Source organism: Lycium ferocissimum, chromosome 8 (genome assembly GCF_029784015.1).
Source record: "Lycium ferocissimum isolate CSIRO_LF1 chromosome 8, AGI_CSIRO_Lferr_CH_V1, whole genome shotgun sequence".
Classification (NCBI taxonomy): domain Eukaryota; kingdom Viridiplantae; phylum Streptophyta; class Magnoliopsida; order Solanales; family Solanaceae; genus Lycium; species Lycium ferocissimum.
The window spans coordinates 47,478,360-47,502,455 of NC_081349.1; the positions used below are offsets into that span (position 1 = coordinate 47,478,360).

A 24,096-nucleotide genomic window follows, 5' to 3' on the forward strand; every position below is an offset into this window, starting at 1 on the left:
CATTAACAATGCCTATGAGAAAGGACGTCATGTATTTTAAGTGATTAATTCGTCTAAATAATGGATGCTTAAAAATATGCGTAAAACTTTGCTAAAATTTGAGTTGACGTGTCTAATAAGAACATTTTAAATGTGTTCGGGAGGAAAATATTATTTGGAAACAATTTTTGGTCAAAATATTTAAAAAATAATTTTTCTAGAAAGAAAACAAATTTCTTAAAAATGAGAAAAATAATTTTTCTAGTGGAAGTAGAAAAAAAGTTAGTTCCACAAAGTGATACTCCATATTGATTGTGTCCTGTCATCCTCCAACAATATAAAATTATTCTCATGTCATTGCTCGACGAATTTTGGATGAGAAATTATTGTGATGAAAAATTAAATTCTCTACAAGTTAAAACCATATATTCAAGCATTTCTATAAAAGTTCAAGCATTTCAAGATCAAGAATAAACAGATTTACTGACTGGCAAGGATCTAATGGATCTAAGTGCTGAATCCATGTCAAAAATAAATCGTAATATTCTAAGTGGCAAGGATGTGATGGATCTAAGTGCAATATAACCATCAAGGATATGATGATTGTATACTTGTAATACAAATGCTTGATCAAATGCTACTCTTCAAAAATACTTTTTCAAAAATCATTTCTGCAATTTTTTTTTTAAAAAAATAAGCAAATTTTTAAAGTTTGACCAAACGAGCTACACGTGAAGTTCCCAATTGTAAGTTGAAGCTCCTTTAATGACAAGAGAAAATATAAAGGATATTACTATCACTACTATATATAAGGGAGTATACCCATTTTGTATAGTCCTCGCATGAATTTTTAGGTCTCATTTTACTCCTACTTAAAGTTTTTATTACTTTTTAAATCCTCAAATATTTTTGTAAATTTTGAGAACTTTAAGGGCTTTTTTCATGCCGCTAAAATGATGATGTCATGGAAAAGATTATAGAGGCTCCACAAATCATACTCATACATATTTGAGTCATTATGTTGAAATATTATTAATTTTTTCCTTAAAATTTATTATAGACATGTAAAGAATTATACTGTCATTCAAAATTCTATCTTAATATAGGCTTAATTATTGAAATTCTTATAATATTATTATTGATGTTAATTATCATTTATCATTTGCTATTTTAAAATTTTAGTCGTCCGATTAAACGTAGTGTATTTATTTTCTCCGATAATTTTGTGTCGTATATGCTGACAAACATACTTAACTAACAAAGATCTCACTTCAAGAAGGATTAAGCTTTAAACTAAAAGAATAAACACAAATAATTTATATCATTGTTATATACTTTAAAATTTTATCAAAAATGTAAATTATTATTCTTCCGTCTTAATCAAAAAATGAATTTCAAAGTACGGTAGTTATTTAATCAAATTTTACATGCGCACACTTTAACATAAAATTTATCTAATAAATTACTATATTAAAAGAGGAACTATAAATATTATAATTAAATATATTCTGAAAATATTTGAAGATATACTGTAGTTAAAGAAAATATAATTCAATCTCCAAACAGTAATAATACTAGACAAATGCAAGAAGTATATTTTTTACTTTTTTTTTTAATATTAAAGTATTTTACAAAATATTAGATAATCAATATTTTTAATTTAAGACAAAATAGTTAAGTTTAATATGAAAAAGTTATTACAATGTAGATTTCATAAATTAGTTCATTAAATTAAGAAAAAGGAAATATTGTTATTTTTTTAACATGTATCTTTTGGAAGGAAAATGAAAGCTTAAAGTAAGAACAACTTGATTTTATTACAATTCAGTTTTTTTTTTTGTGGTTTAATTTGAAAGGAACATCTACAAATGTATCTTGCAGTATTAAGGTTTTTTAATTATTTAGATTCATTTATAAGTTAACTTTATTGATATCATCATACAACTATATTTTCGCATTAATTACTTTTTGACATTAATTGGATACTATAATATCTTTTAGTAAAAAATAAGTTAGCCAATATGGGTTCCATTCGAAAAAAAAAAGAGATTAATTTAACATATAAAAAGCTCGATTTAGATCATTAGAGATTTTACTCTTAAAAAAATTCAGTAAAATAGAAATTAGAAAGAGCTTTAAATTGTTTGATTTATTTTAAAAAAAAGAAGTTATATGCAAATTAAGAAAATATTTTCTTTTAACTTTCAGGAACGTTTTTGTACTTTAATAATTGAGAAGTCTTTCAAAGTGTCAAACTGGTGTTACAAAAAACAAAGAAGCAAGAGCAGAAAAAATAAAAAAAGTAACAATTTAATTTAACGTCAGCATGGGCCAAATGACACTAGTACTAATTATAAGGATATGAATATACCTAGCCGTGTTATGAAATAGAAATCATTTTGTTTTTGTCAAAATATTTTTTGGTTATACTGGAATGATTGTTTGATTAATTTTTGAAGATAGACTTTTTCAAATTTGAAAAATTAACTTTACAAATTTTCAAGTCATTTTTTTCTCACCCGCAATTATTATTTTTTCCAAATGAAATAGGAGTATTGGTTCAAACAAAACTTCAACTTCAACTTTAAAAACTTATTTTTTCAAAATTTAATTAAATCTATATCCAAACGCCTACTAAAAGTTTAATGAGAGGACAAAAGCAAGCGATTTGAATAAGTAGTGTTTTCCTCTCCAAAATAGGGAAAGAACAGGAAAGCTTTTTCCCAATTTAAAAACCAGTGGGACACTTATGATATGAGACAGGAGCCTTTATCACACTTTAAAGTAGAGTAGTTTCGAGGAAAATGTCTTGGAGTGATTGGGAATCACTTTCTCTGATTGGACTTTATTAATTAAGATTAATGCCTGTACGAAAGAGCGTCATATATTTAAGTTATCTCATTATATAATGTACGCTTGAAAATATACGTAAAAATTTATTCAAAATTTGAGTTTAATGCGTCTAATAGGAATAGTTTCGGTGTGATGGAGATTTTTTAAATTTGTCATGTTTGATTGGTCAAATTTTTTGAAATATATTCTTTCTAGAAAAGCAAGTTTCTTAAACACAAGGAAAATAATTTCTTTAGTGAAAGTAGGAAAAATAAATTCCTCAAAATGACAATTCTGTATTGATTGTGTCTTCTCATCCTCCAACAAATCTCATCTTCACGCCCTAGCCTCGTAAACCCCACCACCCCACACCCCTAAGGAGAAAATGTATTAAGTGGGGACTGTCCGTATTACTCTATGTAAATAACTCAACCTTTAACCAATGCACCATTTAGCCTTTTGGAGCATGGTTTCCAGCAAATAATATTATACCAATATTAGAAAATATATACATAAAATATCAAGTTTTATGGAGAGATCATGAGTTCACGTGCCCAAAAATTAGGACACAAATTAGCCCCTGCTACCCGCCCCCACGCCAATATTATTTCTTTAGATTATATACAAATGTTTTTAGGATAATATATTTTTGCTTACATACCGAACACATGAAAATAAGTAAGAAACTCACTTATTTTTTCATAAAAAATATTTTCCATCATTAACAAACACACCCTTTATCATGTATTCAGGGGCTCTAATGAAATATATCATAATTTGAATGTCTAAATGAAATTTATTAATAATAATTTTAAGGGGCAGGGCCTATTATAAATGATAAAATTGAACATTTTAGAATATTATACGACAAATTTGTATAACTTCCCCCCTCCCAAAACAAAGAGTCTTTTTCAGCAATATAAATACCACTAGAAAAGTATGTGACGACAGGAGCATTTATGACACTTTAAAGCAGAGCTGTTTCCTGGAAAATATGGTGGGGGTGTTTGGAATCACTTTTCCTGACGACAATTCTTAAAGCATTTTATGGTTGTACCAACCCAATCCAATGGCTTTCACTTTGTGGTATCCAAAGAATCAGATACCTTCCTTTCTTTCCTCATCTCCTTTAACCACTTAGAAGACCAAGACTTGTGAGTGGTAGTAACATTTTAAATGGCCTCCAAAATTCACTAAAATGAAGAAAAATTTAACATAAAATGGGTAGCATATTCAGTTTTCCATTTCGTAAACAGAGTAGTCGTAATGATAACTGCACTTCTACTTCTTCCAGGAGAACAAGAAATCGATCACTATCTTCTTTGTCCTCCTATGAGTCCTCTATAATTAATGATAATTTTAGTTCTAGAACGGTGAGAGACTCGCCGGATTCGGGCTCTGTTAATGCGAAGAGAGCTTCAAGTAACAGCAAAATGGAAGTGGACAAGATGAAGCAGGATAAGAAGAGCAAGTATTACTATATTCCTGATAATTTCTCATCCCTTGATCAGGTTTGTTCTGCCTTTTACATTTTCTGCTACGCATGGTTGTTTGGTTCGCGGACTAAGTTATCCCGGAGACTATAATTCTTGGATTAATTTATGTTACTTGGGAGGTGAGATAAAATAATAGTACCAAGTTTGATGGGCTAAGGTGAAATATGCAGGACACATCTGGGGTTAAATTTGTACGGTTGAAGGTATAAATTTATATCTAAGCAAATAGATTATAAATTTAATCTCAAATTTAATTCTGGGAATCTCACCTTATCCCACGTACCAAACGACCTCTTAGTTTGTTATCTATCAGTGCATTGGAGGCCCTTAAGTTACTACTGACTCCATTTATTTGGTAGGTAACGGAATTTAAGGAAGAAAGACCGGCTTGTAACACGTAGCAGAGATGCCCTTCGAAAGTTGTGGTAATAAAAGCTAGGCATCATACATAAACAAGCCCTTAAACTAATTGGCCTCAGCTGCCAAGTAAACAAGCCCTTAAACTAATTGGTCTCAGCTGCCAAGTATGCCCTCCAACTTTGGGTGTGCACAAGTAGGCACCTCAACTTGTATAAAGTTGAACACGTAAACACAAATGCTGACGTGGCACATAAATTTTGGAGGTGTCTAGATGATCATTTTGTAAGTTGGAGTGTTCAACTGACAAAGTGGAGACAAGTTGAGGTGCCTACTTGTGCACACCCAAAGTTGGAGGGCATACTTGCCAGCTGAGGGCTTGTTTATGTATTATGCCTTTAATTAATTATGTCTTCTATATGCCCTTCATGTGCGGGCAAAGCACGTGGAAATTCTTTTGGATAACAAAGAGCGGTGAGACTCAAACTAAGGACCTTTGCCTGCTCTTGTACTATGTTAAAGTGTTTCATCATCTCATTTAAAAGGTTATGTATGTTAGAGGGTAAATTTTATTTAGTTAATTATGTTTTCAACTCTCTAAACTCATATTTTTCAGCAGTAGAAGAATCACATGCTGTGAATGTTAAAAAGTTTGCATAAATAGAATTTTTTTATACATATAATTTTTTTGAATCCCCTTAACACGAGAAATACGTGTTCAGATTTCAGGTGTGGTAATTATGTATTTTTTTGAATCACCTGGTCATAATTCTCTTTATAGGTTTCTTACTACCAGGAAAATCACCAGTCTACATCTTAAATGCCTCTCAGCCATATTTCCGTTGGAGGTTTTGCATTTACCTTACGTCACACAAGTTGATGAGAAGTTTGATTTGGTTATCGTCGTGATGAATTTAGTAACCTAAGGTCTGTTGTTGAAAGATGTTCAAGTTCTCTTATTAGTACACCTGCAATACTTTTCGCTGGAAGAGTAGATCGTTCTGGAATAACCCTGTTGGAGGAGTATGTCTGTTGAGACATCGTTAATAACACACCTGAAACTGTTATATAATTGCTTCCTAGCTCGATTGCATGATGGAATATAGTTCTTATCCCCAGATAGAAATAAATTACACCTCTTTTGTTGTCGTGATAAGTACAATTCTACGTTTACTTAAGAAAAAATTCAGAGATAGCTCTACACCTCTGAAGCAAAATTATCTGCATACTAGGAAGAGGATATGACAAAGGCTATAGAGTAATTAGGAGGACAAAAATCACATTATAGACAAATTTTGGATCAAGTGCCCACTTTTGTTCTACAAGGACGTGTATCGTTTATTGATCCATGTGCTTCTAATAAGGGAGACTATAATAAGGTAAATGAAGCCTCTGAGTCTCAATTGATCACTGGTCAAACTGAAAAGTTATGTATGAAGATAACGTATTCATTTGCATAGGAGATATTCCAAATGCTGTACATACTACTATTCTTTTTTGGTATGTGTGTTGGGAGGGGGGTGATGGCACAAAAAGAACATTCTAAGGAGTCAAATAATCCAATTCTCTATTAAACAGGCAGCTGTTTACTTTGGTAACTGGTAGGTATAAGTGTCCATTCATTAATATGCTGTTGCTTGTCGTAAATCTAACTTTTCATTTATTATAGAAACAACTTTCTAATAACGTCCTACAGGTGAGGATGATCCATAATCTGCCCTAAAACCAGAAGGTAGCATGTCTTTGAAGCTTTTTTTTCCTTACATGTATCTGAATGACCACTTCATTTTCAGGTTACTGTAGCCCTGAGAGAATCAGGACTGGAGTCATCAAATTTAATTATTGGGATAGATTTCACGAAAAGTAACGAATGGACAGGTTAGTAGAGCAGTTGTATTACCTTGTCTGTTGAGTATAAATCCTCATGTCGTAACATATGATGCTCTGTACAAGTTAGAAGTGGAACTCTGGAGCATTTGCAATATCAATACATGTCTGAAAATTACTATCTATGACATCTACTCTCAAACGTGGCCTCTCCATCACTAAGTATTTTCTTTAGGTTTGAGCATGTTCCATTTAGTTTATTTTAATTGACATGATATTGGTATAAGGTAGTTTGTGAATTTATTGGGACCATTGCATTTTAGCTTTTCCTGATGCTTATTTTAATGGAAAACAGCCAACAGCTTGTGCCACAAGTTTAATACCCGTGTATAAATACAATGAAAATTGACACTTCTCCAGCTTTCATCATAGTTTTGCTAGTTTTCTACTTTACCGTTTTCAACTTTTCTTGTGATTAGATGTTCTTCAGATTTTTTTACTCTGAAGGTAAAAGTATCTGTTTTCTTTCTGAAGGTAAAGTTTCCTTCAACAATAGGAGCTTGCATGCAATAGGCGATTCACAAAATCCATACGAGAAAGCCATATCTATCATTGGAAAGACGTTGTCTCCATTTGATGAAGATAATTTAATTCCTTGTTTTGGGTTTGGTGATGGTAGGTTCCATTCCCCAAAATTTCTGCTTGTAAACAATCCTTCTCTGCTGTTTTGGCATTCACTATCATGTTGGTCTTTTTAATCTTCTGTTGGCTTTGCATTTTGCCATTGAACTCAATTTTTTTATTTTTTGGTTCTAGTGACCACGCATGATCAAGACGTGTTTAGCTTTCACAGTGATCACTCTCCTTGCCATGGCTTTGAAGAAGTCCTAGCTTGCTACAGGAAAATAGTTCCAAATCTGCAATTATCTGGTATCTTTCTGTTTTATGCTTGCTTTATTTCTCCTTTTCTTACTAATCTAGCAACCTTCGTTTAAAAGAATTTTCTAAACCATATCGTCCTGATTATGTCCTTTTGTGTTCAAGGACCAACATCGTATGGGCCAGTAGTAGATGCTGCAGTAGATATAGTGGAGAGAACTGGTGGACAATACCATGTGTTGGTTATCATCGCTGATGGACAGGTTCTTAAATGCTACCACCCCCCCTCACACCAAATCAATCCGCATGCATAAGCACATATATATGGGGAACCTCGTTAATTATAGTCTTGCACTTCCTGCTGTAAATTGTTGACACTTTCTCTTGTCCTGTAGGTTACCCGGAGTGTCGATACGAGTGACATGGAACTCAGCCCACAAGAAGAAAAGACAATTAATTCTTTTGTTACTGCAAGGTATAATGACATAGATGCATTTTTTAATTGGAATAGAACCCTATCTGTCGCTGTAATTCATTAACCACTCAATGCAGATCAGTCCGGTTGCCTTGGCTGTCAAAATATTCAGCTTTATATAATATAAGGTCTTATAAAAAAAAAAAATACAATATAAGGTTATCATGGACGTGGATAAATAGTTGGCGTTGCATGTTCTGGAGCAAAGTAGTATATTTGATCTTGGCAAAGAGACATCGTATAAGCACTGGTGGCAAATTGTTTTGTGGACACTATCCACAAATGTTTTCTGATAACTCAGATTCTAACTTCAGCTTGTCACTAGTTTCATCTCTATGTTACCTCTGGTGCTCCATTTCACCCAATTGGCCATGGCTGTGTATTGGTCATGGAGGTTAATGCAACTTAAAAATGTGCAAAAACAGGTTTTCTGTAGAGTAGAAAGGGTCACTGCCTTCTCGACTACGTGGTTCTACTTTTTCTCTTTGTGATGTCGTAACAAAATCTGTCCTGATAGATGAGTTAGTATTAAGATATCTTCTACATCTCTTATTAACAGAATTTCTTATATATAAAATTAAAATGATACAATTTTATTATATAATTTTTCCCTTTAACACAAAAGTCAAAGTATGATCTCACATGTTTATCAATGTATATTAGAGAACTCATTTTTAAAATTTTCTGTTAAAAATGCTACCAAATGAAGAATTGTTCATTCTTTCCCTTGAGTACTTGAATGAATTCAATTCTCTCTCTACTGCTTTGATCAGTTCTTTGTGAACAATGTGGATATCATTTGAAAATGAGTAGTTCAGATAGAATTGGATCTTTGTTTGTAAGGCCTAATGCATGAAAGGACCCGTTTGGCCATGAGAATTATTCACTTTTTTTTCGCTTTTTTCACTTTATGGTGTTTAGCCATAAAATTTCCAAATACAACTTGAAGTTGTATTTGGAATTTGGAAAACAACCAAAACCTTGTTTTTCACTTTTTCCATTTTCTGTTTTGGACCTTTAACTTTGTTTTTCTGTTTTTAATTTTTACCCCAAAAGTTTGTATGTTGCTCAATTTTTACCCTAAAAGTTCATACAACTTTTTTCACTAGTTAGAGGCAACTTATGTTGCTCAGTTGCTCTCCAGTCCGACAAACATTGAACATCATGAACTAAAAAGCCTTTAAAAGAAAAGAAGCAGGTGGAAATTTTGCAACAAAGCTATATTTAGAGATGCTATATTTTCTGTGTATACTATATATTTTCTGTGTACACTAGTAAGCTTCCCAGTTGCATCCTTTTGATGGAAAGAAACCATCAGTCTTGAGTACTTCATAAGCTAATATCGAGTATAGTTGCTATATTTCTCGCACTGGTTATGTTTATTAATTGCTTTGGGTGGTTTTGCTAGTTTTTAGAAATTGGGGGATACAAATCATATTTCATGTTTTTAGAAAAAGTACATTTCAACAACCAAATATTATTTGCAAAAACTATGGCCAAACACAACTCCAACTCCAACTTCAAAAATTCCATTTTGGTTTCTAAGGCCAAACGCCGTGTTGAGTAAGATATCTTCGATCTTTTATTAGAAGAATTATTACATAAAAAATTCTCAATCATTGAGAATTTGTTCTCAGCATGTATCCTCTCTCTATTGTTCTTGTTGGAGTTGGCGATGGACCTTGGGAAGACATGCAAAAATTTGATGACCGGATACCTGCTCGTGAATTTGATAATTTTCAGGTATAATTCTTGTAGAATTTTTTAAGTTACAGATGGAATCTACAATAGAAGCATATATTAGTTTTTACAATTTTTTCCATGTGCAGTTTGTGAATTTTACTGCTATCATGAAAAACAATACAACTGATTCTGCAAAAGAAGCTGCATTTGCTCTTGCTGCACTCATGGAGATCCCTATCCAATATAAAGCAGCTAGAGAACTTGGTCTACTTGGGTATGTGGCACATTACTAGCTTTACTATTGGCACCCCGCATCAATTTATACATGTTATTGAACAAAATGCCTTATATGATAAATTATTCTACTTTATTCCTTGGGCTAAGTCCTAACAATGAGATCTTAAACCACAGAACAACAACTCATAACCAAGTAAAAATGAAAAAGCATACGCTGGACCCTTTTTATGATTGTTCGACTACAATTAAGATGATAAGAGAAGTTAAATTATGTAAAGATGATAAGAGAAGTTAAATTATGTAATAGCAAAATTTCGAGAGCATCTGTGAATATGTGAAGAATGAAACTTTGCTGCAATAACACTGACGCTCTCGAAATTTCAATCCTTACACTGAAAGAAATATATTTTGGAATTTTTATTGACTCTGGAAAAAAATTAAAGAAAACTAAATAAGAAAAGAGAAATAGGAGCAACAAAAACTTAGTAGAGTGATTTCTCGGAAAGATAGTGTTACTCCCACACATCAACCACTAGAGTGTTACTCCCACACATCAACCACTAGACTATTCTTTTGGGGACTTAATTGTATCAATTTAACCTTCTTCCCTCTTCTCTCGTTTTTCCTATTTTCTATCTTGCACTCGACCACGAGGTTGGGAAGGGTTGGATGCGGGATGCACTTGAACCAAGTTAAGCCAAGTTCACAAAAGATTTTCATTGGTTGTACTTATTACTTCTGTTGGAATTTTCTTGTATAGGAGAAGAACAGGTAAGGCGAAGAAGGTAGTTCCAAGGCCGCCACCAATTCCTTACCGTCGCCCCATGGCATTCCCAACTCAAGATCAAAGTCTTTCAGGATCCCCACAAAATGAACGTAATCAAGTAAGGCCTTTAATATTTCTTGGTTTAGAAACTGTGCGTGGAACTTAGATTCTACATGGTTCTGCTTATACTGGTTTTGGTGCTTCCCATATTGTGAATATGACATTTCTACTTTTGTGAGATAATTGACCGATAGAGAACCACAACTTTCATACTGATCTCCTCCTTTTTGCATGTTCAAAATGAAGGTTTGCCCAGTTTGTCTAACTGGTACTAAAGATCTGGCTTTTGGTTGTGGACACATGGTGAGTTTTTTTGTCCACTATTCAGTTTGTAGGATGAATTTCCTTCCTCTCTTCCATTTTTATTATGGTTTTAATGATTTGGGAATCAATTGAATGCAGACCTGCAGAGAATGTGGTCCAAAATTGTCAGATTGTCCCATTTGTCGTCGACGGATTACTAGTCGTATCCGGTTATACACTTAAAATGCCGGTTACACTTAAAATATCAACTGCAGTGACAGACTGATGTAAATATGTGTATATTTTCTCGAGTTTAACTTATATACATCGATAAATGTAAATATTTTCTACACTATCATGTCACTTTTACCTGTTTCTTTTTAAGATGAAAGGGTTATCTGATAGTGTAAAGTTTTCTTTTATGTGTTGGTATTCTGGAAGTTGAACCTTGTTGTCTTGTATGTAATCCAGTGTTGGACTGAAAAATATGTTACTTTTTGTATTTGTTTGTAATATGGAATGTCATTTGTAAGGAGTTAAATGCTTATATAATCACTCAACTTTGGGTAATTAGCCACCATAGTTACTCAACTTTGGCTAATTGACCATCATAGTTACTCAACTTTGTTTTATCTTTCAAAAGTCACTCAACTTTAGATAAGTGGCCTTTATAATTACTCAATTTTGTTGTCTACCAAAAGTCACTCAACTTTGGGTAATTAGCCTCCATAGTCATTCCAGTGGGAAATATAATTTCCGGTACATATTTAATGACGTGTTAGTTATAATTTTTTAAAAAATATCTTAAACAATTAAAATCAATAATTAAATTTATTTATTTAGGATTCAATTCATCATAATTAGTGCATATAATACTAAAGTTTAGGATATTATTCATCATTAAGACATAAAAATAATAAACTTAGACAATATATCTTAAGTAATATTGCGAGGCTCTTTTTTTTCTTTTTCTTTTTTGAAGGCTATAAAACTCTCGTTCAAGTTCTTATTAAGAACCTTTTCTTTTAATATTTTAGAGTTTATGATTTATTTTGTGTTTATTGGCTCACTTGTTTGATTTGATAGAATTTTAAATACTTAGAATATTTTTTTTATTTATGCCTTGCAATATTACTTGGGATATATTGTCTAAGTTTATTATTTTTATGTATTAATGATGAATAATATCCTAAACTTTAGTAGTATATGCACTATTATGATGAATTGAATCCTAAATAAATAAATTTAATTATTGATTTTAATTTTAAAAAAAAGATATAACTGTCACGTCATTAAATATGTATCGAAAATTATATTTCCGGCTAGATTGACTACGGAGGCCAATTACCCAAAGTTGAGTGACTATGGTGGCCACTTACCCAAAGTTGAGTGACTATGGAGGGTATTTACCAAAAGTTGAGTGACTTTTGAAACACAAAACAAAGTTGAGTGATTATAGAGGTCACTTACCCTAAATCGAGTGACTTTTGAAATACAAAACATAGTTGAGTGGCTCTGATGACCAATTGCCCAAAGTTGAGTATTGCTTTTAACTCCATTTGTAAGGTACCTCACTTGACTATAACAAGGATCGATTGGTTTGTGGTCCATTTCACTTTTTTAGTTTTACGACAAATTTCTCGAGAGATATTTATTTTTGCATGTAAAAAATCTGAAAATAAAATATAAGCGAGTTTACAGGTTATGTTTTTCTATTCAAATTGTACTGGGTTATGTTAACCATTTCCGCACATAATAAGAAAGAAAATTATATTTTGATGTTCAATTAACAAGGTAGGGGTCAATGCCAAACCCCCCAATGGCCACAAACAAATGTAGTTTGTGAAATTGGCTTATTATAAATAATTTTTTTTAAAAAAAAAAAAAAAAAAAAAAAAACCTAGCTTACAAAAGCTAGTATGTTAGATTCCAAATACCTCATGTTGAAAATGCAAAAGAAAAGATCAGCCTTTGAAAAATTTTCCACCCAGATCAGTACCTGGATTTGGGGCTAGCCACTGGTACGACTTGTAAAATCAAAAGACTCCATACTTAAATGGAAAATAATTTTTGTGAATTTCTTAGACAGTTAGGACACCTGTAAAGTACCTATTTGACTTCAAAATTAGTTACTGTACATTTTTCTTTTCTCATTTTAAAGTCAAATTAGCTAAATTTGAAGTAATGTGGAACGTTAATTAGAATCATTAGTGAATTTATGGATTTAGAGGCTACGTAAATCAAAGGTTTCTAAAAGTAGAAAATACCGCTCTTACAGTTCCATGGAAAATTTAAAGTGAACGTTTTATAATTTTATTTGGGGTAGCCGTCGATAGCTTTTATTTTACGGAAAATGACCAAAATTACCCCTGAACTTTGAGAAATAGTTTATTTATACCCTTCGTTATCTATTGGACTAATTACGCCTACCGTTATACTATGGTCCAAATTTACCCCTAATCTAAACGGTCTGCCACGTGTCCTAATCCTATACGTTTTGCCCATCCACCCCCCAAAAAAAAATAATTCTTCATGCTTTTCATTTGCTAATTTTTCTTGTGTGAATCTGTTGATACTAACATACATGAAAAGAGTCAGCTTGATGTTATTCTTTTATTTTTATTTCTCCTTATGTGAGTTTGTGTGATACTAATGTTATTAATGCACAGGAAAAGAGTGTTCCAATCAGATTTTTATGTAAAACACTACACATTTGATTTTCTTTGTTTTATTTTTGTTTTCATTTTGTGTCTGTGATTCTGATGTTATTAGTGCATAGGAAAATAGTTTTCCACAGAACTTCAAGTAAAACACAGACTAATTTTTTTTTTTTTTTTGTAGTATTTTTGTTTTCAATTTGTCTGATTTTGATGTTATTGATGCAGAAGAAAAGAGTGTTTCCACCTAATGGGCTATTTCATTCTCTTCTGTTGTGTTCTAGATGTAGTAGGGCGAGATTCAATGGGTTTTAAAGTGAAATCTTAATGTTTTAAGAGAGTAAATTGAAGGAGAACGGGTCGGGTTGGGTTTATTTAGATGGATAAAAAATTATTTTGTGTGTGTGTGGGTGGGAGGGGGGGGGGGGGGGAATGGGCAAAACATCTAGGATTAGGACACGTGGCAGACCGATTAGATAAGGGGTAAATTTGGATCATAGTATAACGGTAAGGGCATAATTGGCCCCATAGTATAACGGTAAGGGCATAATTGGCCCAATAGTATAACGAAGGGTATAAATAAACCATTTCTCAAAGTTCAGGGGTAATTTTGGCCCTTTTTCGTTTATTTTATCTAAAGGAAACTTCAGATTATTGAATAAACCTCGTCTAGCAAGACTTATTTGGCGGAATAATATACAATCCACCATAAAATATTACATCCATGTAATCATATTTTTAATTTACATCCACATAGCTAACTTTTTTTTGGAACAGTATTTATACACATGATATACAACATTATACATTTACTGTTTCAACTTTGTATAAAAGTGTATAATAATGTATAAAAGGGCCGTTTCGTATAATATTAAAAATATGAACCATTTTGGATAAATATTTTCTCCAAATAGACATAGATTGTTATTTTCCCTTATTAGGCAGGTCTAGTGAGTAACTTCAATTAAGAAAAAGCAAAATAAAAGAAAAATATATATATATTTGCTATTTCAATATATGTAAATATATATATATATATATATATATATATATATGACATATGTCTATATATATATATATATATATATATATATATAATTATTTAATGATGATTAATTAATATACATGCTCATCTTAATTTATCACTTAATCATGATAAATTAGTTTGATTTGATGCAAACACCCGATATGGGTTAGCTTTACCCATCTAAAGAAGTTGTTTTCACTTCCTCACTATCCATTTTCCGTTAAATTTGACCATTGTTGTGGCATATATGTCGATTCATTGAAGATTTATTTAGTACTGACTCTGTTTTAATTTATATAGTGGTGTTTGACTGAGCACGAAATTTAAAAAATAAAAAGAAATCGAAATCAGTGATCGAGAAACCGACTTTGTCGATTTTGATTTGATTTCTAGATTTAAAAACCCGATATAATTAGTTTGATGTGGTAAATAAAAAAGTCGAATCAGACCGACCTATGTACACCCCTATAAACAACCACGAGATTTTTACCTAGAAACCACGAGATTTTTACCTAGACTTTTCTTTCATATTTATGATAAACATTACTCACCTGATTCTTGAGCCGAGGATCTATCGAAAACTAGGGGCGGATTTATAGGCAGCCCAGCGTGTTCACCCGAACACCCTGGGCGAAAAATTTCACTGTAGATATAGGGTAAATTTTCTGAATTTACGTAAATATATATGTTTCGAACACCCTCAACAACAAGGAAAAGGATAGCTCAGTGGTTTCAGGGTGTTCAAAATAGACCTCTAAGTCCCGGGTTCAAACCTGAGGGATAGCTTTTTTTTTAGGGAAAAGGGTTCAAAACACACTCAAACTATGGCCATTTTTGCCATTTAATTTGCGGAGGTCCTATTATTTTCGTACTTATTTTTGTGTATTTTGTACGCTTTTATATGGTGACGTGTACAAGCGATTGTATCTACTCTTTTGAGCGCGTAAGATTTCATATAAAAGTGTAAATAATACATAAAAAATAAGTCCGGGGTCAAGGACCCCCGCAAATCGTGTTATGGAAACTTTGCCAAAACCTGTCAACAAATTTGTCATCTTCTTCATAGAGAACGGACTGAAATTTGATCCTAATGCACTTTAAATCTCAACCAAACATCACCAAATTTGATTCGAATTCCTCTCGACGTTTCTTCTTTTGATATATCACCCACTCGAAATGAAGCTCATTTTTCCGCAACCCGAAAATTCGAGTTCGAAGCTTCAAGCTTTGTTCATGTGAATCATGGAGTCGTTATATCTTCACGTTGTACGTCTTCTCCATGAGTTCCATCTTCAAACAATCAATAAAGAATTTTATTCATCAAATATATATATATATATATATATATATATATATACTCGACGTCCCTAATGGAGTTTTTGTTTTCCGGTTCTACTATCTTAATCCACTATGATTAATCATGTTTTCAATATCGACAATGTCACAAATCCTATATAATATCGAAAAAGACCCATTTGATTTGGTCGTTAAAATGGAGTTTTTTTTGGGTTTGAAATTTTGGAAAAAATACCAAATTGAAGAATAATTAAATCTTTTAAACTCAACACAAAGGAAAGCAAAAAGGCACAAATTTTTAATGAAAAACTCAACACAAAAGGCACAAAGCAAAAGGCACGATAATTGAAAGAAAAATTAGCTCTAATAGGGAAAAAAATTTGGTCACTATAAGTGCCTTATAACGACCGGATTATCTCCTTCGTTAAGAAGTGGTATGATAAATATCAAATTTCCGTAGTAGAGCGCGTGCATACACTCAAATGAATTTGGGTGACTTTGTCCATTTGAAAGCATAGATAATACACAAAAAAAATTGGGGGGTCATAGGACGCCCGCAAAGTTTAGGTGTGTTATGGCAACTTTGGCCATAGTTTAAGTGTGTTTTGAACACTTTTCCCTATTTTTTAAAGTTTAGGCTCTTATTATTTTTTCTATTTAATTTCAGGCTCTTATTATTTTTTTCCATTTAATTTCTGAAAAGCAGACGACACCGTTTAGGGACTTCAATTTTTTTTTGTTTTTTAAAATGTGGTGGAATAGGGATTTTTAATCCCAAAGGTCAAAATCAGTTCGCATTTCCCAAAACTTTGTTTCCACGAGTCCACCAACACTTGGGAATAATATTACAATCATAGATATTTCAAAGGCGGCGTATAAAATTGTCCATAAATTTTTTATTAGGCTAATAGCTTTCTACATTCTTGGTAAGCAACACATGCTTGCAAGATTTTGAATCATTGTGAATCATGTGAATGTTATATTGATGTACCTTTTCCATGATTCCATCCAAGTGATTATAAACTATTTTCTTCTCCTTATATATATATATACACAGTTCACAATTATTAAATGTTAAGTGTCTAATGTTGGGTTTGCAAATTGCAAGTCCAACTGTCCGAGTCTTCTGGTTCTTGTCACTATTTTATCCTATTATTTTGTTCAACATCAATTGTCCCACTGTTAGATTTCACCATTATTTGTAATGTTGAGGTTTCGAATTCTAAAAAAAAAAAAAATCTAACAAATTTATGATTTTTTTGGTATCTGCTAGATATTTATCTTTAATATCAACTCATCAAGAATTAGAAGTATAGGGATGCATTGGTGATATTATATTTTTAGTGAATTAGCATTTTAGGTAGGATCCTTCAGTTATATGGTCATTGGAAGTATTGAGATATTTATTTAATGAATCAACTATATTTAGCATTGAGATTGAGATATTTATGTAATGAATCAACTATCTTATACAGATTCAAGAGTCAATGAAGAAGTATTTCACCAAGGTATCAAATTCAAGTTCGGGCTATCATAGTCAACCAAATCGGGAAGAAAATGTGAATCATTTAGTAGCACCTGCAATTTTCTCAAGAGTTCGATTTTAGTTCTTTATAGGCCAATCCAGGTGAAAGAACGTAAATCTTGGACTTTCATCCAAATCATCGTGATGCTATTAGAAGAGATTATCTTCAGAAACGTCCTTGTCAACCTCAATTGAAAGTTTTTCCACAAACATTGATTTTTGGAGATATGCGTCGTTTAAATCGTGATTGGTATGTTGAATTTCCTGATTGGTTAGAATATAGTGTAAGTAAAGATGTGGCCTATTGTTTGTACTGTTATTTATTTAAGGGCAATAGCAATCGTCAAGGTGGAGGTGATGTATGGTCTGGTTTGGGGTTTAGGAATTGGAACAAAAAGGATAGTTTGACAAAACATATTGGTGGGCCGAATAGCATCCATAGTCAATTAAAAAGGAAAAATGAAGATCTAATGCGGCAACAACAATCTATTCATGCTGCATTTGATAAGCAACTTAATCAAGATAAGCATGGATATGAGATCCGCTTAGCAGCTTCAATTCGTGTAGTGAGACTTCTTGTGAGACAAGGATTGGCATTTCGGGGTCATGATGAATCTAAAGCATCACTTAACAGAGGTAATTTTCTTGAAATTCTTTCATTTTATGCTCAAGAGTGTGATAAAATTCGTAGCTTTGTATTGGAAAAGGCTCCTCAAAATGATCAAATGACTTGTCCAATGATTCAAAAAGAAATTGTGCTTGCTTGCAAGATTGAAACAATTAAGGGTATCATAAGGGAATTAAATGGTGACTATTTTTCCTTATTGGTTGATGAATCTTTTGATGTATCACGCAAGGAGCAAATGGCAGTTGTTTTACGATATGTTGATAGAAGGGGATTTGTGATGGAGCGACTTCTTGACATTGTTCATGTTAAAAATACTAGTGCTTTAGCTCTAAAAGGTGCAATTGTCAATTTACTTTCTCAACATTCCTTGAGTCTATCTTGTGTGCGTGGACAATGCTATGATGGAGCAAGTAATATGCAAGGTGATATCAATGGCCTTAAAATGTTGATTAAGAAAGAAAGTAGATCGGCTCATTCCATTCATTGTTTTGCTCATCAACTTCAATTAACTCTTGTTGGTGTTTCGAAAAAATGTCTTCAAGTGGGAGAACTTGTACACTTGGTTTCGGATATTTTGAATGTGTTGGCGGCTTCTTATAAACGTATGGATGAATATCGAGAATCTCAAAGGAAAAGAATTCAAGAGGCTTTAGAAAAGGGCGAGCTTAAAACTGGTAGGGGCTTGCATCAAGAACTTGGTATTTCTAGAGCTTGTGATACTCGTTGGGGATCTCACTTCAAATCTTTTAATTGTTTTATTCTTCAATTTGGTACAATAATGGATGTACTTGATACTATTGTTGAAACTGCACATAGTTTGGATGAAAGTGCCAGGGCGACGGGATATATCAGAGTTGCTCAAACGTACGAGGTTGCATTTATATTACATTTGATGAAAGAAATTTTAGGAATTACAAATGACCTTAGTACATGCTTACAAAAAAAAGAGCAAGATATTGCGAATGCCATGCGACTTGTTAATGTGGCAAAGATAAGGTTGCAAGAGTTAAGGGAAGATAAAAAATGGGATTTGTTTGTTGCTGAGGTATCTACGTTTTGTTTCAAGTATAACATTGTGGTACCTAATTTTGATGAGTCGTATGTTAACTCAGGGAGATTTCGGCGTAAACCTGCTGATTATACTTTCTTGCATCATTATCATGTTGATGTATTTTGTCAAATAATTGATTGGCTACTGCAAGAACTTAATGATCGTTTTGATGAGGAGATAGCTGAGTTACTTTATGGAGTTGCTTGTTTGAATCCACTAGACTCATTTTCAAGTTTTGACATCCAGAAAATAATGAGAATGGCTAAATTATACCCTGATGACTTTGATGAATTTAGTATGTGTTCTCTTGAGAATCAGCTTGCGAATTACATTATTGATGTTCGTGATATTGATAAAAGGTTCTCCGATTTAAATGGGCTTTGTGATCTTTCAAAAAGACTGGTTCGGACAAAAAAGCATTCATGTTATCCTCTTGTATTTCGTTTAGTGAAATTTGCTTTGCTTCTCCCAGTTGCCACTGCATCCGTTGAAAGAGCTTTTTCGGCAATGAAGTTTATTAAGAATGAGTTGCGGAGTCGAATGAATGATGAATTCTTGAGTGGTTGCATGGTTCCTTTTGTGGAAAAAGATGTGTTTAATGATGTTTCAACTGATGATATTATTTTGACTTTTCAAGCAATGAAACCTCGTCGAGTAGTGCTATAAATGTACTCGAGAAGTATTAGTAGAGATCCTGTTTTGTAGTTTGTACTTAGCATCCTAATTCTAGATTGATACATTGTAAAGGGCTAACTTTCTGCACTATTGTAGTTACTACCTTCCTATTCCTGTTAGTTTGAGATCCTTTGTAATGGAATTAACTCTTTGTACCTATGTTTTTTTGGGCTTGTTCGCATGTTTACGTTTTATTTTCCGAACCTCTTGGATGAAAATCCTGGATCCGCCACTGTCGAAAACAATTTTCCTATCTCCATGAGGTAGTGGTAAGATCTACGTATACTCTACCCTTTTCAGATCCCACTCGTTGAATTATATTGGATATGTTGTTGTTGTTCACAAGATTAAAACTTATAAATCTCGAGACACTTTATTCATAATTCAAAAAAATTATAGATGCCATAATAAAAGGATAATAAAGGATATATTTGGTTTAGTCTCATCTGAATATTTGGAAAATTATCTAAATTGATTTGGTTTTTGACTTTTATAGAAAAACCTATTCACGAATGCCTTAAGCTATATGAGTTTCTTGAGAAAAGGCCTAAATAATTCATTATCTTTGAATTTGGACTCCAAATAATCCACGTTCTATACTTGGTGCAGTATTAGTACACAATGTTTGCTAAACTGGTGCACTTTTGGTCACTCTCCAAATATTGCGTTAAATTTTAATAGAGATGAAGCCGGAGTCACGCACCGATTACGTGAGATGTTTTCTCAACCAAGTCCATCATCCATCTTCACAAAAAACTGATCAACAGTCCTAATTTACCAAATAAAAAGAAAGAAAAAAACGAGTTCTTGAGAAGAGTTGCTGATTTCAACCTTTGTTGTTATAAGTTAATTACGCAATACAACTAAAAAGGTTTTAATTGCTTGAGAGTCCAAAACTAAAGAAAAGACTTTATAAAAATAGAATCTTAACACATCTTTAGTTAGAGGTTATCTTTTGAAAATAGAAACACGCATGCGTAAGTATGCGGCTTAGAATTAGGATATAGAAGAAGCCTACTTTCATGGCTCCCCCAGAGCTCAACACGAACGACTCGGGAATGAATATTACTAGTCCGTCGCATTCGAGGTGGAGCATGGTGCGAGTAGTTGAAAATCTTGACAAAACATCTCGATCACATAATCAAAGGAAGAGATTGTTGTGTCACTGCTAGATAGCAAGGAAAGGAATATACATGTCATGTAGCTGCAATATTGTCACGAGGAATGAGTTTCATCCCTCTGCTTAAGTGAACTGAATTGTTATAGAGTGATAAAAAATGCACCATTTTAGTAAACATTGTATGCTATTAGTGCTCCAAGTGAAAGAAAATTGCAAGCATTTGAGTCCAAACCAAAGATAATGGACTATTTAGGCCTTTTCTACGAGTTTTTCTTCATTTAAAATAGAATAATAAGAAAAACCGCCGTCTGTGGGGATCGAACCCACGACCACGTGGTTAAAAGCCACGCGCTCTACCACTGAGCTAAGACGGCTTTGTTATTTGTAAAGACTCTAGCTCCTATATAACTGTAACGGCGTTCAGGTTGTCTCAGTCATCTAAAACTTATGCATACTCGAGGTTTGATCGCAAATTCCATTTATTCTTAAAAAAATTAATTTGCGTCATTTTTCCTGGAATTAAGATAACAAGAATTATATTTTCCTGGAAAAAACTATTTCTAATAGTTTGTCGTCCTCATGATGGTGACGATAAGGAGAAGGAGGAGAAGAGGCGGATAACTACGTAATTTATTAAGAATAAGAAACAGATTATTTCTTAATATAAGAAATTCTCTCATTTCATTTTATGTGATTGTATTAGACTAGATATAGAGTTTAAGAAAAAGTTAAGACCTCTGATATATACTAAGAATATACTTAAAAATTGTGATATTAAATCTTTCATTAGAAGTAAAACTAAATGAGAATTTTAAAATTAATAACTTTTCAAATTTAAAATGTAAAATTTTTTCCGGAACAAAAAAAGACTGACGCGTATTGCTTTATTAATTCTAATTATAGTACAACAGTAGTCCACCTTCCAAAACCGGCAAATCTCTAAACAACGCAACAATCTTGTCATGTTCTGATCATGCTATAATCTTTTATTATTAAGAAGAAAATGTCATACTTTACAATAATTGGTTAGCAGACAAATACACCTTCCTTGTACTCCTCTTCATCCATAGTATCACTTAATGTCCTGCCTTTAGTTTCTGGTAAACACAACACAAACAATCCACAACTTGCTATACAAATCCCAAAAACTCCATAAGAAAGCCATCTATTTTTTCTCCCAAATGCCACTAACATTGGACTAAATGCACCACCAAGAACCAATGCTTGTCTCACCATTGACACTGCAGAATTTCTAACACATGTTGGGAATAATTCCACAGTGTAAATTAACAAAACATTAAAAGAAGTACATGCACTAAAAAAGGAAACAAGTTCAAGCCCCATTTGTAACTCCTTCAAATAATCATCTTTCACTATAACACAACCTATGCTACAAATTCCACTTAGCATAGCAAATCCTAGGAGTGATTTTTTCCTAGTTAACTTGCCAATTAGGAAGAATGTTACCACAGAAGCTGGCAATTCTGAAAGTGCATTAAGTGTGACACTTAAGTATAGATTGAAAGGTAAATTTCCAACCCCTAATGGCATACCATAATATACCGTTCCTATACCAAAACCAACCAACATAACCGATATTAGTCGTCTGAAAGCCCATTTTTTTTCTACCAACATCTTGATAGTTGAGTACAGACTGGTTGTCGACTCCTCCGAGTTCTGTATTAGAAATTTCAAAATGATATTTACATCAATGAGTCATGCTTTGTGAATAAAGTAACATGTAATAGTAAAAGAAATGCGGAATAATTAAGATGTGAACCTAAGGCCATTTACGTTTGAACTTGTTTTCTCTGTGTATTAGGTACTTTTTACTTGGGCAACTCAATTTAGATGGTCTAATTATGAAATTGCTTAATATTGGAACCTACCACAACTTCTTTAAATAAGCCTATACCAACATACAATTTTTCTCCATTGAAATAAGAAGCTAATACATTGGAACCTCCTAAGTTAATTTTCGTTAATTTACGATGTATAATTGTTAGTTTGTTTCTCCTATAAAGACAATGTAACTTCATGTTTTTAAGTAAGTTCATGTCTTTCCATTATTAATGGAGAAGAAAAAAGAGTTTAAGTTATATACACCACCAATATAAGAAATTTCTATCATGTCACCTAAAGGATATCTACAGGTAAGTTTCCTCAAATGTGAAACTTCTATCTTGAAAATAAGATAATTACCTATTGCAACAGTTAAAAATTCCTTACAAAAAAGGTGTATATAACTTAAACTCAGATATAGTTTTAAGCGTAAAAAGGAAAAAAGAACACACAAAAATAGAGAGCAGTTTTGAACATATTAAAGAAGAAGTAATAGCTTACATTATGTTCTTGATCTTCGAATTCGATGAAGGAGCCAAAGAAGCTCAAAGTCAAGCTACTCCTTGTTGTAATACTTTTCAAAGTTAACACAAATTCTTCTTTGTTCCCTCTCACATACAACCATCTTGGTGATTCACGAACAAAGAAATGTACCAAAATTGAGTACAACATTGTAGGAATACAAGTCCACAAATACAACAATCTCCATGAAGACCCTCTATTCACAAAGGCAATAAGTGGTAAAGAAAGAAATCCAATAGTGAAACAAACAAAACCAATTATACCAACTTGTCCACGCCATTGACTTCCCACTAACTCCGTTGACAAGACAAGTGCACAAGTCCCTATAGTAGCCCTTCCAAATCCAGTCAAAAACCTCAAAAAAGAATAAATCCAAATATTTGTGGAAATTGATGTAATGGCTCCGGTAATTGACATGACAACACATGATATAACCAACATGTTTTTTCGACCTAGTTTTGTGTCAGCCAAAGTTGATAGAGCTAAACCTCCGATAAGACAACCTATGAAGAATGAAGATGCTGGGAGGCCAATGAGAATTGAACTCGCATCTTGTAACGACCATTCATTAACGGCAGGAGTGTCGGTGAAGACACTTATGAACGCTTGTTGAGCATCGAAAAACCATGATAGGGATACGAGGACGGCTTGTAACAATTGTGCCCATCCAAATTCACTAATGCACCTTTCTATTGTTTCATCAAGCGTTGATGCAGTTTTTCGCTTTAATAATAATAATGGTTCTGATGATTGGTCACTCATTTTTTTTTCCGCAATCTGAGTATACAAAAGTGTGTGGATTTTGAACTCCTTGAGAGAGTTTTTATATATGTAAAAACTATAGGACAGGACAAGAACCTAGCTATTTGCATTTTAGTTTTTATTAATTTATTAAGTGGACTCTGTTGTCAAGCGATAA

The 24,096-nt window shown here is 32.7% G+C and overlaps 3 protein-coding genes and 1 non-coding gene across 6 annotated transcripts; 2 read left to right on the forward strand and 2 right to left on the reverse strand.

Moving 5' to 3' along the window:
* The first annotated feature begins 3,760 nt into the window (after positions 1–3,760).
* Positions 3,761–11,404, forward strand: LOC132068664 (E3 ubiquitin-protein ligase RGLG4). Of its 3 annotated transcripts, XM_059462329.1 has the most exons (11): positions 3,780–4,322; positions 6,458–6,542; positions 7,026–7,166; positions 7,308–7,421; positions 7,536–7,633; positions 7,766–7,845; positions 9,483–9,588; positions 9,675–9,802; positions 10,526–10,649; positions 10,838–10,894; positions 10,994–11,404. In XM_059462329.1, exons 1-11 carry the CDS (start codon positions 4,032–4,034, stop codon positions 11,075–11,077), a joined length of 1,308 nt encoding a protein of 435 aa, XP_059318312.1. In that variant the 5' UTR covers positions 3,780–4,031; the 3' UTR covers positions 11,078–11,404. The 3 variants fall into 3 exon arrangements, with proteins under 3 accessions (XP_059318314.1, XP_059318313.1, XP_059318312.1); XM_059462330.1 differs by lacking the exon at positions 7,026–7,166 and having other exon boundaries at positions 3,778–4,322; XM_059462331.1 differs by lacking the exons at positions 9,483–9,588; positions 9,675–9,802; positions 10,526–10,649; positions 10,838–10,894; positions 10,994–11,404 and adding an exon at positions 7,923–9,442 and having other exon boundaries at positions 3,761–4,322.
* Positions 11,405–17,566: 6,162 nt separating this feature from the next.
* On the forward strand, positions 17,567–19,684 carry LOC132066433 (uncharacterized). Its single transcript, XM_059459746.1, has one exon. It carries the CDS (start codon positions 17,567–17,569, stop codon positions 19,682–19,684), a length of 2,118 nt encoding a protein of 705 aa, XP_059315729.1.
* A 1,431-nt stretch (positions 19,685–21,115) lies between these two features.
* TRNAK-UUU (transfer RNA lysine (anticodon UUU)) lies at positions 21,116–21,187 on the reverse strand. Its single transcript has one exon. It is a non-coding gene; the product is annotated as a tRNA-Lys (tRNA).
* A 591-nt stretch (positions 21,188–21,778) lies between these two features.
* LOC132068665 (organic cation/carnitine transporter 3-like) lies at positions 21,779–24,018 on the reverse strand. The gene is made up of 2 exons (XM_059462332.1): positions 23,157–24,018; positions 21,779–22,490 (listed from the first exon to the last, which is right to left on the reverse strand). Exons 1-2 carry the CDS (start codon positions 23,937–23,939, stop codon positions 21,840–21,842), a joined length of 1,434 nt encoding a protein of 477 aa, XP_059318315.1. The 5' UTR covers positions 23,940–24,018; the 3' UTR covers positions 21,779–21,839.
* Positions 24,019–24,096: the final 78 nt, after the last annotated feature.

Excerpts from the sequence above, each read along its gene's own strand:
- LOC132068664 (XM_059462329.1), top strand. The coding sequence starts at position 4,032 with ATGGGTAGCATATTCAGTTTTCCATTTCGTAAACAGAGTAGTCGTAAT. Across the intron at positions 10,650-10,837 it reads CACAAAATGAACGTAATCAA|GTTTGCCCAGTTTGTCTAAC; the intron begins GTAAGGCCTTTA and ends TTCAAAATGAAG. Across the intron at positions 10,895-10,993 it reads CTTTTGGTTGTGGACACATG|ACCTGCAGAGAATGTGGTCC; the intron begins GTGAGTTTTTTT and ends AATTGAATGCAG.
- LOC132068665 (XM_059462332.1), bottom strand. The coding sequence starts at position 23,939 with ATGAGTGACCAATCATCAGAACCATTATTATTATTAAAGCGAAAAACT. Across the intron at positions 22,491-23,156 it reads TCGAAGATCAAGAACATAAT|AACTCGGAGGAGTCGACAAC; the intron begins GTAAGCTATTAC and ends TTTCTAATACAG.
- LOC132066433 (XM_059459746.1), top strand. The coding sequence starts at position 17,567 with ATGCGTCGTTTAAATCGTGATTGGTATGTTGAATTTCCTGATTGGTTA.